This window comes from Ranitomeya variabilis, chromosome 6 (assembly GCF_051348905.1).
Source record: "Ranitomeya variabilis isolate aRanVar5 chromosome 6, aRanVar5.hap1, whole genome shotgun sequence".
Taxonomy (NCBI): Eukaryota; Metazoa; Chordata; class Amphibia; order Anura; family Dendrobatidae; genus Ranitomeya; species Ranitomeya variabilis.
This window is the reverse complement of record NC_135237.1, coordinates 325,890,448-325,905,501: the sequence shown is the minus strand read 5'-3', so window position 1 is coordinate 325,905,501 and position 15,054 is coordinate 325,890,448. Positions and strand designations below refer to the sequence as shown.

Sequence of the window (15,054 nt, the reverse complement as noted above, 5' to 3'; positions counted from 1 at the left end):
AAATACTATAACTATGTGGTTATACGTGGCACTGAAATATCGTGGCACGTAAATACGTGGCACTTAAGTACGTGGCACTTAAGTACGTGGCACTTAAATACGTGGCACGTAAATACGTGGCACGTAAATACGTGGCACTTAAGTACGTGGCACTTAAGTACGTGGCACTTAAGTACGTGGCACTTAAGTACGTGGCACTTAAGTACGTGGCACTTAAGTACGTGGCACTTAAGTACGTGGCACTTAAGTATGTGGCACTTAAGTACGTGGCCACTGAAATATCGTGGCACTTATATACGTATATAAACGTATATTTTAGTGCCACGTATTTCAGGTTAGGGGTAGGGGTAGGGTTAGGGGTAGGGTTTTTTTTTTTTGTTTGTTTTCTTGTGTTTTTCTATAAAAACGCATGCGTCTAAAAACGCATGCGTTTTACCACGTTTACATGCGTTTTTTCACACATGCGTTTTTTTAAAAAACGCATGCAGATAAAAACGCAAGTGTGAAACCAGCCTAAAAGACGCTTTTTATAGCAAAAAAGTTTTTGCGTCTCCACATTTTGAGACCTATAATTTTTCCACATTTTGGTCCACAGAGTCATGTGAGGTCTTGTTTTTTGTGGGACGAGTTGACGTTTTTATTGGTAACATTTTCGGACACGTGACCATTTTTGATCACTTTTTATTCCGATTTTTGTGAGGCAGAATGACCAAAAACCAGCTATTCATGAATTTCTTTTGGGAGAGGCGTTTATACCGTTCCGCGTTTGGTAAAATTGATAAAGCAGTTTTATTCGTCGGGTCAGTACGATTACAGCGATATCTCATTTATATAATTTTTTTATGTTTTGGCGCTTTTATACGATAAAAACTATTTTATAGAAAAAATAATTATTTTGGTATCGCTTTATTCTCAGGACTATAACTTTTTTTTATTTTTTGCTGATGATGCTGTATGGCGGCTCGTTTTTTGCGGGACAAGATGACGTTTTCAGCGGTACCATGGTTATTTATATCCGTCTTTTTGATCGCGTGTTATTCCACTTTTTGTTCGGCGGTATGGTAATAAAGCGTTGTTTTTTGCCTCGTTTTTTTTTTTTTTTTCTTACGGTGTTTACTGAAGGGGTTAACTAGTGGGGCAGTTTTATAGGTTGGGTCGTTACGGACGCGGCGATACTAAATATGTGTACTTTTATTGTTTTTTTTATTTTATTTAGATAAAGAAATGTATTTATGGGAATAATATTTTATTTTTTTTTTTCATTATTTTGGAATATTTTTTTTTTTTTTTTTTTTACACATTTGGAAAAATTTTTTTTTAACTTTTTTACTTTGCCCCAGGGGGGGACAATACAGATCGGTGATCTGCCAGTTTGCATAGCACTCTGACAGATCACCGATCTGAGGAAAGTGCAGGCTGCTTCACAGTGCCTGCTCTGAGCAGGCTTCTGTGAAGCCACCTCCCTCCCTGCAGGACCCGGATCCGCGGCCATCTTGGATCCGGGTCTGGGAGCTGCAGGGAGGGAGGTAAGACCCTCGCAGCAACGCGATCACATCGCGTTGCTGCGGGGGGCTCAGGGAAGCCCGCAGGGAGCCCCCTCCCTGCGCGATGCTTCCCTGCACCGCCGGCACATCGCGATCATGTTTGATCGCGGTGTGCCGGGGGTTAATGTGCCGGGGGCGGTCCGTGACCGCTCCTGGCACATAGTGCCGGATGTCAGCTGCGATAGGCAGCTGACACCCGGCCGCGATCGGCGGCGCTCCCCCCGTGAGCGCCGCTGATCGCGTATGACGTACTATCCCGTCGGCGGTCATACGGGCCCACCCCACCTCGACGGGATAGTACGTCGGATGTCAGGAAGGGGTTAATGGAAATATAGGGGGATTCCACGTTACTGGTAGTACAAAGGATCTGGAAAAGTGAAATAGCTCCTCACCCGCCTAGAAATTCATCAAATTCTGTGCCCCCCTCCCTTCTGAGCCCCACAGTATCTAAACCACATATAGCGTCCACATTTGCATTTCTGAAGAAAATAGAGCCTGCCTAACAAACAGGTGCTTGCCTCCAGAAGCACGGGCTGGGCATAACGTACTACTGACTGCAACATACTGGTCACTGGAGCATACTGCTCTCTACAACGGCAGTTTGCAATTTTCACTTTGCAATATTCATTGCTGCTTGTTTCTGGAAAATACCCATGGAATCAAAATCAGCACAACACCAGTAAATAAATTCCCAAATGGGGTATAATTTCCAAAATGGGGTCACTTGAGGGAGGATTCTGCTCTTCTAGCAATTAGTGGCTCTGAATATGGAATCCACAAACTCTTCTAGAAAAATCTGCGCTCCGGGAGGGAAATAGTGCTCCGTTCCTCCCGAGTCTCTCCGTACGGCTAAGTAGTACTGTACAGCCACATTTGGGGTATTGCCAAGTTCAGTAGAAATTGTGGGACACATTTTGGTGCCATTTTTACCCACTTCTTGTGTGAAAATGTAAAATCCGGGGCTAAAACTAAATTTTGATGGTAAAAATGTAGTTATTTTTCTTTCACTCCCACTTCAATGGTATAAAATTCTGTGACACATCCGTGGTGTTAATATGATCACTGCACCCATAGATGAATTCATTGAGAGGTGTAGTTTGTAAAATGGGGTCACTTATGGGGGGGTTCTGCTGTTCTGGCACCTCATGGGCTCTCCCAGTGGGTCAGGGTAGCTGCAAACCATAACAGTAAAATCTGGCGCTCCTTGCCTTCTGAGCTTTGCACTGCGCCTGGAAAATATTTCCCGATTACATGCAGGTTCAAGGTGCTTACTATGCATCTGGTCTATTTTCCAAAATGGGTTCACTTGTGGGGGATTTTCCACTGTTTAGGCACATCAGTGGCTCTCTAAATGGGGCATGACGTGCGCTAATGATTCCAGGAAATTTTACGTTCAGAAAGTCAAATGACGCTCCTTCCCTTCCAAGCCCTGCCGTGCGCCCAAATAGTATTTTTCTTCCTCATATGGGGTATCGGCATACTCAGGAGTAATTGCACAATAAATTGTATGGTGCAGTTTCTCCTGTTACCCTTATGAAAATGCAATATTTTGTGCTGAATACATTTGTGGTGAAAATTAGATTTTTTTATTTTTACAGCTCAACAAAAAATTTAAATTTTTTTGCTAAAAAACATTTTTGTGGGAATTTTTTTTCAAATTTTCCCGGCTCAATGTTAAACTTCTGTGAAGCCCCTAAGGGATCAATGTGCTCACCGCACAGCTAGATCAGTTCTCTGAGGGGTCTAGTTTCCAAAATGGTGTCACTTGTGGAGGATTTTCACTGTTTAGACACATCAGGGACTCTCCAAACGCGGGATGGCGTTTGCCAATTGTTGCAGCAAATTTTACATTTAAAAAGTCAAATGGCGCTCCTTCCCTTCCTATGATGCGGTGGCCTCTGGGAAATCCCATCCCAGGCTGGTGCTGCAGGTTCGGCAGTGCTCTGTGGTGCGGGAGATGCCCCGACATTTTGTGAAAGCCCGGAGGCCCCACACATCCATTGCTGTGATGCGGTGGCCTCCGGGAAATCCCATCCCAAGCTGGTGCAGCAGGTTCGGCAGTGCTCTGTGGTGCAGGGCATGCCCCGGCATATTGGAAAAGCCTGGAGGCCCCGCACGTCCATTGCTGTGATGCGGTGGCCTCTGGGAAAATGGCCGCCGGGGCAGCACATGCTCAGATTGAGATTTCGGGAACGAGATCTTGTCCCGTTACATTACTTGTTAAGTATCAAAGAAATATTACCACTATTATGAAGTAAAATGTGTCACGAAAAAAACAAGTCTCAGAAACAGCGGGATCCATTGAAGCGTTCCAGATTTATTACCTCATAAAGGGACAGCGGTCTGCCATCTGTTAACGGAAATATAGGGGACTTCTGACCACGGGGTCAGAATTGGAAAAATTGGCCTGGTCATTAACGTGCAAACCACCCTCGAGGGTAAAGGGGTTAAAAATTACAAAAGAAGAAATGGGCCTATGCAAAAGTTGGCACTCTCGGTGATCTGTGTGCTCAGATAACTTTGATCAAGGTTTCAGACCTTAATTAGCCTGTTAGGTTTATGGCTTGTTCACCATCATCGCTGATAAAGGCCAGGTGATGCAAATTTCCTGGCTTTATAAATGCCCAGCATCCTCTAACCTTGTGCCAAAAAAACAGCAACCGTGGGTTCTTTCAAGTAGCTGCCTGGCATTCTGAAAATGATGGGAGGCCCATAAAGCAAGAGAAGGATATAAGAAAATAGCAAAGAATTTTCAAGTTACTGGTTCCTCAGTTTGAAATATAATTAAAAAGTGGCAGTTAACAGGAAAAGTGAAGGTCAAGATAAGGTTTGGAAGACCAAGCAAAATTTGTTGTTAGGAATACGATAGGAACAGGAGAAGATGCGATGAACACTACACTACACACATCCTGCTAATGGTTTAGAGAATTGCATTTTGGTAAAGAAATACTTTTCTTGCATAAGTTTTTAATTAATACCTCACTAAAAAGACTTCCATTTACATACGATATCCAGAGTTTCCAGAAGTTTGGCAACTGGGAAACCACCGCTTTTGTTAATTTCTCCACAAACTCAGACTGAGGGGGGGATTTATACTTCCAAGCTGGAAAAGGACAGAGAAAAACAACAAGTGCATACATTAGTAATTCTCGCTGTAAGAGCTGCAAGATCTACTACACCCAGCTTCCTGTTTGTCAATATCCACATACCCCCTGACCGCTAGCCCAAGGAGGAGTAGGTTCTAGCCTATAGGAGTGCTCTGACCCTGGACTCCACAAAGGACATTTCCTCTTTACTCTATGACATGTCAGAAGTTGTTTAACCCCTTCTGCTGTGGATTTTTTTCACTAATTCCTGTCTTCTAAGAGACATATAGTGGAACAAATAGTTTTGAATGTCACCATTTGATTTACCATAAACTGAACCAAAAATGAGAAAATACTTTGTAAGGTAAAAATGGAAAAAAAACAATTATTGCTTGGGCTTCTTTTTTATACAGCATTCACCGTGTGGCAAAAATGATACATAACCGATATTCTTTTGGTCAGTAAGATAACTGCAATACAAAACATCTATAGATCATGCTTTCTACTATGTTTTTCTACTTTAAAAAAAAAAACAAACTAAAAAAAAAAAATATTGAGAATTGATGCCATATCCTGCGATCTATTACTCTTATTTTTCCAGTGATGGAGATATGTGAGGACTTGTGTTTTGCATAGCGAGCTATAGTGTTTATTGGTACCTTTCACACAGCCCCTATTAACATGGAATGTTTTTGTCATGCAAAAAATATCGTACAAAAAGTAATTTCAGCACTTTATCCCACCTTTAATATTACCCATAATCTATACAAATCCATTGAGAAACAAACTGAAATCATTTTGAGGAGGAAAATAAAAATTAGGTGCATAAGTGTGAATACCCTATTATAATTGGGCATGTGGTTGTGTTCAGAATTAGCCAATCATATTTAAAGGGAACCTGTCACCAGGTTTGGCCGATATATAAGATATGTCCATCACCTTTCAGGGCTGATATACAGCATTCTATAATGCTGCATATCGGCCCCCAACCCCACCTGTATGAACTGAAAAATAAGTTTTATTATACTCACCTGCAGGGCGGTCCGGTTCGATGGGTGCCGCTGGTCTTGGTCCGGCGCCTCCCATCTTCTTGCGATGCCGCCCCCCTGCTTGCTTCTTGTGGATGACGCATCCCTGCATCATCCACCCAGGCTCCCCGGAATTGCGCTCCTGCGCAGGCGTACTTCTCCCTGTTCAGGGCAGAGCAAAGTACTTAAGTGTGCAGGTACCAGGGCTCTTTGAGCTTTTTCGGCACCTGCGGACTGCAGTACTTTCCTCTGCCCTCAACAGGGAGAAGTACGCCAGTGCAGGAGCGTGCTGCTAGGGAGCCCGTGTGGATGATGCAGGGTCGCGTCATCCACAAGAAGCAAGCAGGAGGGCGGCTATCATAAGAAGATGGGAGGCGCCAGTCCAAGACCAGCGACACTCCTTGGACCGGACCGCCCCCCAGGTAAATATAATAAAACTTATTTTCCATTTCTTCCAGGTCGGGTTGGGGGCTTATATACAACATTATAGAATGCTATATATAAGCCCTGGAAGGTGATGGCTGTATCTTATATCGGCCAAAACTGCAGACAGGTTCACTTTAAAGATGGTCATCAAGACGCTACTTAAATTTCGCACAACACTGACATTACCTAGAACTGGATGTCCCTCAAAAATTGTTAAAAAGACAAGAACTTATTACCAAGGCCTGCCACATTTTTGGACTTGTCTCCCATTGAGCACATCTGGGACATTATCAATCTGCAGTTGCAAATGGAGCTGTCAGCAGTGGATCTTGATGATTTGTGTGCCTAAGGTCAATCAGTGTGGCAGATCATTCCTCAGACAACCATTAATAACCTCACTGATAGCTGCCAAGGTGTGTTAGTGCGTGTATTCCTGCATGTGGCTCTCATAGTTGATATCGAATAAATCAATGCGTTTTGAAAATTTTGTTTCTATTTTATCTGCACCATGCAACAGGTATCCTGCTAAAGGTGAGCCAAAGGCTGCACCATTGTGGAACATACCACAAGAAGCACAGGCCTATTTGTGGCTCTTCCTAAACTTCAATATAATCCTACAAATAATGGGAAGCAAATGCCAAGTATTGAAAAAATATACTTCTTTATTAAATAATCTCATTAAAATGGTAATTAACAGAGATGCAGGTGCAAAATATACTACTTTTTGCAGGTCAGTATCAAGCTGGTTGCTTTAGGTCCTTAATCCAAAAAAATCACCATATCATACTAATTGAAGTATATGTATACAGGAGGTTAAATACCTATAAGTGTACATTAAGCATATATTATGATACTCAAACAGACCAACAGTAAATACGTCTTTCCAAGTAACAAATTAACATATAAATGACTCTATTCATACATAATGCTGCATAAGTGCTCAGTGCATATATTCACATATAAAGGTGACTTCTTGAGCTGGTGTTCAAAAAAGTGCCTAGTGCATAATCACATTCTAATAAGCTATATATTGCATAGTGCAAACTAGATTTTAAAGTTCTCCAGTGAATACAACAGTATCTGCCAGTGCAGACTCTGTTTGTAAAGTGCATAAGTATAAAAAGCAGCAGGATGTTTTAGGACATGATCTAGAGAAAGAGCCTCATGCGAAAGTAACTATACATAAGAAATAAGGAAAGCATATGTATATTGATTCATGACCTGCAAAGCAGTCCAGAGCCCAAAGGCGCGTTTCGCATTTGCTTCTTCCTGGGGATGTGTCTGTGAATATTTTGCACCTGTATCTCTGTTAATTACCATTTTAATGAGATTATTTAATAAAGATGCATATTTTATTTTTTCAATACTTGCCATTTACTTCCCATTATTTGTAGAATTACATTGTGGAACAGAATTGTTCAGCAATCGGCCATAGCAGCAGGTGGAATGTAGCCCACATGTGGCCGACTGAATGATCTATTGTAAAGGATCTTTACTTTTCCTTATGTATTACATAATAAGATCTGACTAAGGCTACATTCCCACCATGAGTTTTTGGTGAAATTTTGATTTTGCTGAGTTTCACCACCTATTTTTATTGCGTTTTTGACACTGCATTTTTGTCTCTGTTTGATGTGCCATAGAAACACACTAAAAATGCATGTGCGTTTTTTTACTCGTGGAATTATCGCACCGAATACAAGTCTATGGGGAAATTATGCACAAAAAACTCAGTGTAACCGCAAGAGAAATCGACATGCTGTGGATTTGAAAAACGCACTGCAGGTCAGTTTACGCAGTGTTAAAAAGCACAGTGGGCCTGAGATTTCTAGAAATCCCATCCACTTTGCTATAACTGTAAGACACTGCATTTTTCACACAGCAAAAACATGCAGCATGAAAAACGCACCAAAAGCGCATAGTGGGAACAAAGCCTAAAGATCTGGTTCTTACAGTCATTTCGTCCAGACTGGAAACTGCTGCCTCTCTTTAATGATGGAGTCTGGCTGAGTCGGGAAATTGGAGATGGACGTCCATCACTGTCGACATCAAGCATCGGACTCTGTAGAGTAGCAATCCCTGTTTAAAAGTAAATAAATACATTTTGTTAGTATTATACGACAATTTTTACATTACAATCCAAATATATCTTTATACTAAAATATCCAATTAAATGTTATATAAAATACGAAGTTCACAACAAACTGTAATACTTGGACTAACGCTTTGAAATATGTAAACTGTGCAAAAACACAGCACAGACAATGAAACAATGGACAGCTTCTTTACAAACACATTGCGACAGTTCCAATCATAGAAATTCACTAATTTGTAATTGCTTATGTGATGACAAATCTACAATTAATTTGAGGAACCCTTAAAAAAAATGTGAAATGAATGTATCGTATGCTACAGTGCCACAAGAGGGCGACATAACACTACTTTAAAGGCAAAGTCAATTCTAGTAACCTACCAAACATGTACAGTATACCCATTTTTTTAACACAAATTATTACAACCATATTATTCTTTACCCAATTATGTAACATGCAGTTTGCTTCCCATCTGCATAGGAGACTCCTGCACCCAGAGATTCCCTCTCTTCCCATACCCTAATTTACCATTGCTATACTAATTATTTTTTATGGCATCAGTTATATCTGAGCTCCAATATAAGAGCTGAAATTGCAGTAGTTACAGGTCATAGTTGAGAGGGAGAAGCAGAGGAAAAATCAAATCAAAACAAATCAATTTGGGCCACTCTTTTTTTTAAAAGAGCTATAAAGAAAAAATCACCAGAATTTTAAGCTAAGCAGCAAAACCCCCCTACTCTCCGTGTTTTGTACACTTTAGGCCAGATTAATCATTTGATTTTTTTTTTTAATTTATTTATTTATTTTTTTAAGTACGGTAATTTATCTTTTTTGTCTTGTGGCATTCACTGACTTTTTTATTGCAACAAAATATTTAAACTGGCTCACGTGGCTCAGGAATTTTGCGCATAATCAACAGAGGTCTTTATTTTTGGAGTTAACCTGCTTTGTGACTTCTTTAGCGCAAGAAGACGTATGTTCGGTTTAAAAAGTCTCAAAATTGGTGAAAAATTTCTGGGTGTGCATAAAATCACTTCAAGGGGTGACATTACTGCAAAAATTAAGACTTGTTAAAATGTCGTAACAGTGAATCAACCTAAAACAACTGGAAACTCTAAAGCTCGCCCACGATGGTGAACTTAAAAAAACAAGTGAAAACGTAAACAATTGCTTATTCAAAGGAAAATAAGGTACAAATGAAAAACAGGGGAACAACACTAAAAAGTACATAAAAAAGGCACCCATGCAATAATGAATATGGCTCATAATGATTCACTATGCAGTTTGAAGTGTCTAGAAAAGGTGATGGTGGCAAAGCACAGGCATAAAGTGTGTCAGATTTACACTATTACTTGATGCAAAATATTCATGTAAAACAAGTCACCCACGGGTATGGCTGGTCAGATTTATCGCAGTGCCTGCACCACTGTCATATATTTGCCAGTTTTGGTCTGCCTCTCTAGTTTTACCATCGGCGATAATGTAAAAACTTTGATACAGGGTGGCATTGCTTCAATATTAGACTGAAAAGCAGCCAAGAGGGCAAAGCCGAATAAAGTCTGTTACATGGCATACCTGTGGTCATTGTCAGGCCCACTGCAGCCAGGGTTAGGCCCTCTGCCGCCAGGGTCAGGCCCTCTGCCGCCAGGGTCAGGCCCTCTGCCGCCAGGGTCAGGCCTTCTGCCGCCATGGCAACTCCACCATACAACTGCATCAAAGTGGCATAGACCTCTGTAGAACTGCTTAGGGGATGCAAATCAGTATTGATCACAATATCTGAGGGGTTAAAAGGCTGTTAAAGAATTAATTGATAGGAACTATACTGTTAGCTGGGTAGAAAGGCAAAAGAAGCAATTGTAAGTACACCATGCTATATAATATGATGGCCGCAATACATTACGAGGATAAACACTTTGATCAGAGTGCTTCTTTAAGTCTGTGCCCTGACTTTTCCTGCTGCTTTGTGTCCCCCACCAGCCTCTTAGTTTCCCCTTCAGCAGCTCCTGATGGGATGCAGTGGTAAAGTTCCGTCTGAGCAGAAAGAAACACTCTCCAAGCTCTTTTCTGGACTGAATAGGACACCAGCAGCCAAACAGACGACCCTCACGGGCCCATTTTAACCTAATAAATTGTTGTTGATAACCCCCTAAATTCCCCGACAAGTAATGTAACCAGCTTTCTAATAGGTTTAAGCAAGAGACTCTCGGGCTGGGTCCACACGTTTTCATCTCATGCACAGGCCCAAAACTGTCAACCATTGTGGATATTACCTGCGCAAATCCACCACATTTCTGACCAATGTGAATAAACTTTAAAAATGCTGGTAGACAACCCCTTTCAGAAGCATTTGTTTCACCCCCAGCTTTCCCAGACACATCTATAAGTAAGAAAAGACATTTCAAGTACTTATGTTTTCAGGGAATTTAGTTCTTCACACTTTATTAATTTTACAGCTAGGTAAGAAAAAAAAAAAACCCAAACATGAAAAGAGTCACCAAGCAGGGTAGCTGCGGCTGCCATACCTTATTACAGGTGCGTCTAAGGCCACGTGGGTGAGAAATACAGAAGTGGTGACGTGTTTCTATTATACTTCTCCTCTGATGGTCCAACTCCTGGTTTTGGCTACAAATACTGAGGTAAAAAATACACCAAATACTCAGTGTGTGAACGTGGCCTAAGGACTTGGCTCACTAAGACACATATATTTGATACTTTAGTAAAAAAAAACTGAATGTGCAGGGACACACCTTATTGACAAATGGTGTGATAACATCCAGCTATCAATTTAATCATACATTTCCAAGATTAAATAAAAGAGAAATAATAACAATAAAAAAATTAAATAATAGCAGAATGGCACTACTAAAAAAAACTGATATTTCATGGTGAATGGAAGTATCTCCCAAAAACGCCCCCCCCCCCCAAAAAAAAAAAAAAAAAACAGGTTGAATGCTACATTTACACGATTATTACCTCCATTCCATATGAATTAAAACTTCTATGAAGCGCCCAGAAGATACAGCCATTCAATGCCCAAGTGTGACCGTGTGACAATCGGACCCGCAGCTCAATCATATAGCAGTACAGCAATTATGTACACAGAGTAATAACAGCTTTTTGATTGTTTCCAGGTTCTTTATTCCAGGGCCAAGGACCTTTTAATGAAAATGACTGCCATGGCATGCGACAAAGTTACTAAGAAGGACACACAAACATAATAAAGACCAAGAACAGTTTGGGCATGCTCATCCGGAATATGTCCTTCCAAAGAGTCACAGTACACATTGTAAGGGAAGCATAAACTAAAATCCAGTGGATGGGTCTTCTCTGGTCATACATACTGTCAAACACTGGGAGCTTCCTACATAAAGGCGGTCTGTTGTGAGTGCAGGTGAAGAACTGCATCCTCTTCATGGAAGTATCTCATACTGAGCTTTCTCACAGCCTACAATAGTAAGAGGGAATTGTGATAGTAGCCTTGGGCCTTTCTGAAGGCCCTCAGACTTCCTTACCACCCTTAAATACCTTTGAACATTTTTCCTGCACACAGCGGGTCCTTGTCCTGTGCTGCAGTCCGACCACCCACTGTTGCTTGTTGACCAAACATGTAGTACTTGGGAGCTCGGCGGATACAACTAGGGTATAGGATTCCGTCTCTACGTAAGGAGAATAATCTGCACACACATATTTCACTCTTCTGAGATAAGAAAACAGGGCAGCATAACAAGAGCGGCTAAAATTATACTTATGTCAACAATGAGAAATGTTATTTGATTTTCTCCTGGGCCCAGAAGCTCCGTCACTGTCAGACTAGGCAGAAAATCCTCTAGGCGATATGAAGAGAGAAAACATTGGTTTAATTGTATTAGTAAAAAAAAAAAAAGTACTCTAACCTAAATTTTCACACGTGGAGACGAATTATAATATCTGTAGTTAAATCTCCCCCCACAGATAAAAATAAAAAAAGATCTCGCCAAGAAACACGTAGCAACATAAGAGCATGTGCACGCAACATCTTTCTCAGGCGGGTGAACCCGTCAAGTTATTTAAAAAAAATAAGCTTCAGGTAGCACAGGCATTTTTTTTCTCAAGAGTCATTATTAGCGATTTTTTTACCATTTTTTTTTGACCGCCAGTGGTTTTTTTAACCGTTTTTCCAGTTTTCATAAAGATGGAAATAAAGTAAAATAATACCATTTTAAATTCTTTCCACTGGCGCCAGATTAAAACATTCTTTTTTTGTCTCAGCTGCGGACAGTATTATTAAACGTATGCACAGAAGGGGGCACTGTCACTATGCCGAGACACAAAAGGGGCATTATCACTGTGTGGAGACAGCGGAGGGGCTTACTGTATGAGGAACAAAAGGAGAGTACAATTATCGTGCAGAGGGGGCATTATCACTGTGTGGAGACAGCGGAGGGGCTTACTGTATGAGGAACAAAAGGAGAGTACAATTATCGTGCAGAGGGGGCATTATCACTGTGTGGAGACAGTGGAGGGGCTTACTGTGTGAGGCACAAAAGGAGAGTACAATTATCGTGCAGAGGGGGCATTATCACTGTGTGGAGACAGTGGAGGGGCTTACTGTGTGAGGCACAAAAGGAGAGTACAATTATTGTGTAGAGGGGGCATTATCACTGTGTGGAGACAGTGGAGGGGCTTACTGTGTGAGGCACAAAAGGAGAGTACAATTATTGTGCAGAGGGGGCATTATCACTGTGTGGAGACAGCGGAGGGGCTTACTGTATGAGGCCCAAAAGGAGAGTACAATTATTGTGCAGAGGGGGCATTATCACTGTGTGGAGGCAGCGGAGGGGCTTACTGTATGAGGCACAAAAGGAGAGTACAATTATCGTGCAGAGGGGGCATTATCACTGTGTGGAGACAGTGGAGGGGCTTACTGTATGAGGCCCAAAAGGAGAGTACAATTATCGTGCAGAGGGGGCATTATCACTGTGTGGAGACAGTGGAGGGGCTTACTGTGTGAGGCACAAAAGGAGAGTACAATTATCGTGCAGAGGGGGCATTATCACTGTGTGGAGACAGTGGAGGGGCTTACTGTATGAGGCACAAAAGGAGAGTACAATTATCGTGCAGAGGGGGCATTATCACTGTGTGGAGACAGTGGAGGGGCTTACTGTGTGAGGCACAAAAGGAGAGTACAATTATCGTGCAGAGGGGGCATTATCACTGTGTGGAGACAGTGGAGGGGCTTACTGTGTGAGGCACAAAAGGAGAGTACAATTATTGTGTAGAGGGGGCATTATCACTGTGTGGAGACAGTGGAGGGGCTTACTGTGTGAGGCACAAAAGGAGAGTACAATTATCGTGCAGAGGGGGCATTATCACTGTGTGGAGACAGTGGAGGGGCTTACTGTATGAGGCCCAAAAGGAGAGTACAATTATTGTGCAGAGGGGGCATTATCACTGTGTGGAGACAGCGGAGGGGCTTACTGTGTGAGGCACAAAAGGAGAGTACAATTATTGTGCAGAGGGGGCATTATCACTGTGTGGAGACAGTGGAGGGGCTTAGGCCGCCGTCACATATGCGAGTTTTACGGACGTAAGAGCGCAGAAACTACGTGCGTAAAACTCGCATAACATACGGCACAATGCTTCTCAATGGGTCTCGTCCTATCAGCCGTATATTACGGATCCGTAATATACGGCGTTCTACGGCCGTACAAAATCGCAGCATGCTGCGTTTGTCAGCGTATTGCGCAAATAATACGCCAATGAAAGTCTATGGGGGCGAGAAAAATACGGATTCCACACGGACTAGCAGTGTGACTTGAGAGAAATACGCAGCGGTGTTAGTGAAAAGTCGGTAATTCAATTGCCGGCTTTTCATTTCTCCTGCCTAAACCCGACAGGATATGAGACATGGTTTACATACAGTAAACCATCTCATATCCCCTTTTTTTTTGCATATTCCACACTGCTAATGTTAGTAGTGTGTGTGTGCAAAATGTGGGCGCTGTAGCTGCGAAAATAAAGGGTTAAATGGCGGAAAAAATTGGCGTGGGCTCCCGCGCAATTTTCTCCGCCAGAATGGTAAAGCCAGTGACTGAGGGCAGATATTAATAGCCTAGAGAGGGTCCATGGTTATTGGCCCCCCAGTGGCTAAAAACATCTGCCCCCAGCCACCCCAGAAAAGGCACATCTGGAAGATGCGCCTATTCTGGCACTTGGCCACTCTCTTCCCACTCCCGTGTAGCGGTGGGATATGGGGTAATGAAGGGTTAATGCCACCTTGCTATTGTAAGGTGACATTAAGCCAGATTAATAATGGAGAGGCGTCAATTATGACACCTATCCATTATTAATCCAATTGTTTGAAAGGGTTAAAAAACACACACACACATGATTTAAAAGTATTTTAATGAAATAAACACAGCGGTTGTTTTAATATTTTATTGCTCTCTCAATCCATTTGCAGACCCTCGCTTGGCAAAACAATAAACCCACAATATACATACCTTCTGCTGACCCGTCACGTCCCACGAGGTAATCCATCTGAAGGGGTTAAAATAATTTACAAGCAGGAGCCCTGCAAATGCAGCTGTGCTCATGCTTGTAATTCCCCGGCGAATGAAGGAAATGTAGGTCATTGACCTACATTTCCTTCAGTCGCGGTGATGCGCCCCTGCTGGATGTTCTCATGAACTGCAGCCTGGGAACTTTTTCCCACGCTACAGGTCATATGAGGACATCCACCAGGGGGCGCATCACCGCGACTGAAGGAAATGTAGGTCAATGACCTACATTTCCTTCATTCGCCGTGGAATTCCAAGCACGAGCACAGCTACATTTGCAGGGCTCCTGCTTGTAAATTATTTTAACCCCTTCAGATGAATTACCTCGTGGGACGTGA

General features: G+C 42.1%; 1 protein-coding gene across 1 annotated transcript in view; it reads right to left on the bottom strand.

Annotated features, from left to right (window-relative positions):
• The window catches only part of EXOC2 (exocyst complex component 2), a 275,271-nt gene that overhangs the window by 128,312 nt on the left and 131,905 nt on the right, over positions 1 to 15,054 (bottom strand). The window contains exons 11-12 of the mRNA XM_077269779.1: positions 8,038 to 8,163; positions 4,523 to 4,647 (exon numbers count right to left, since the gene is read on the bottom strand). Of these exons, the coding sequence (XP_077125894.1) occupies positions 4,523 to 4,647; positions 8,038 to 8,163 (251 nt within the window). The remainder of the gene's footprint in view (positions 1 to 4,522; positions 4,648 to 8,037; positions 8,164 to 15,054) is intronic.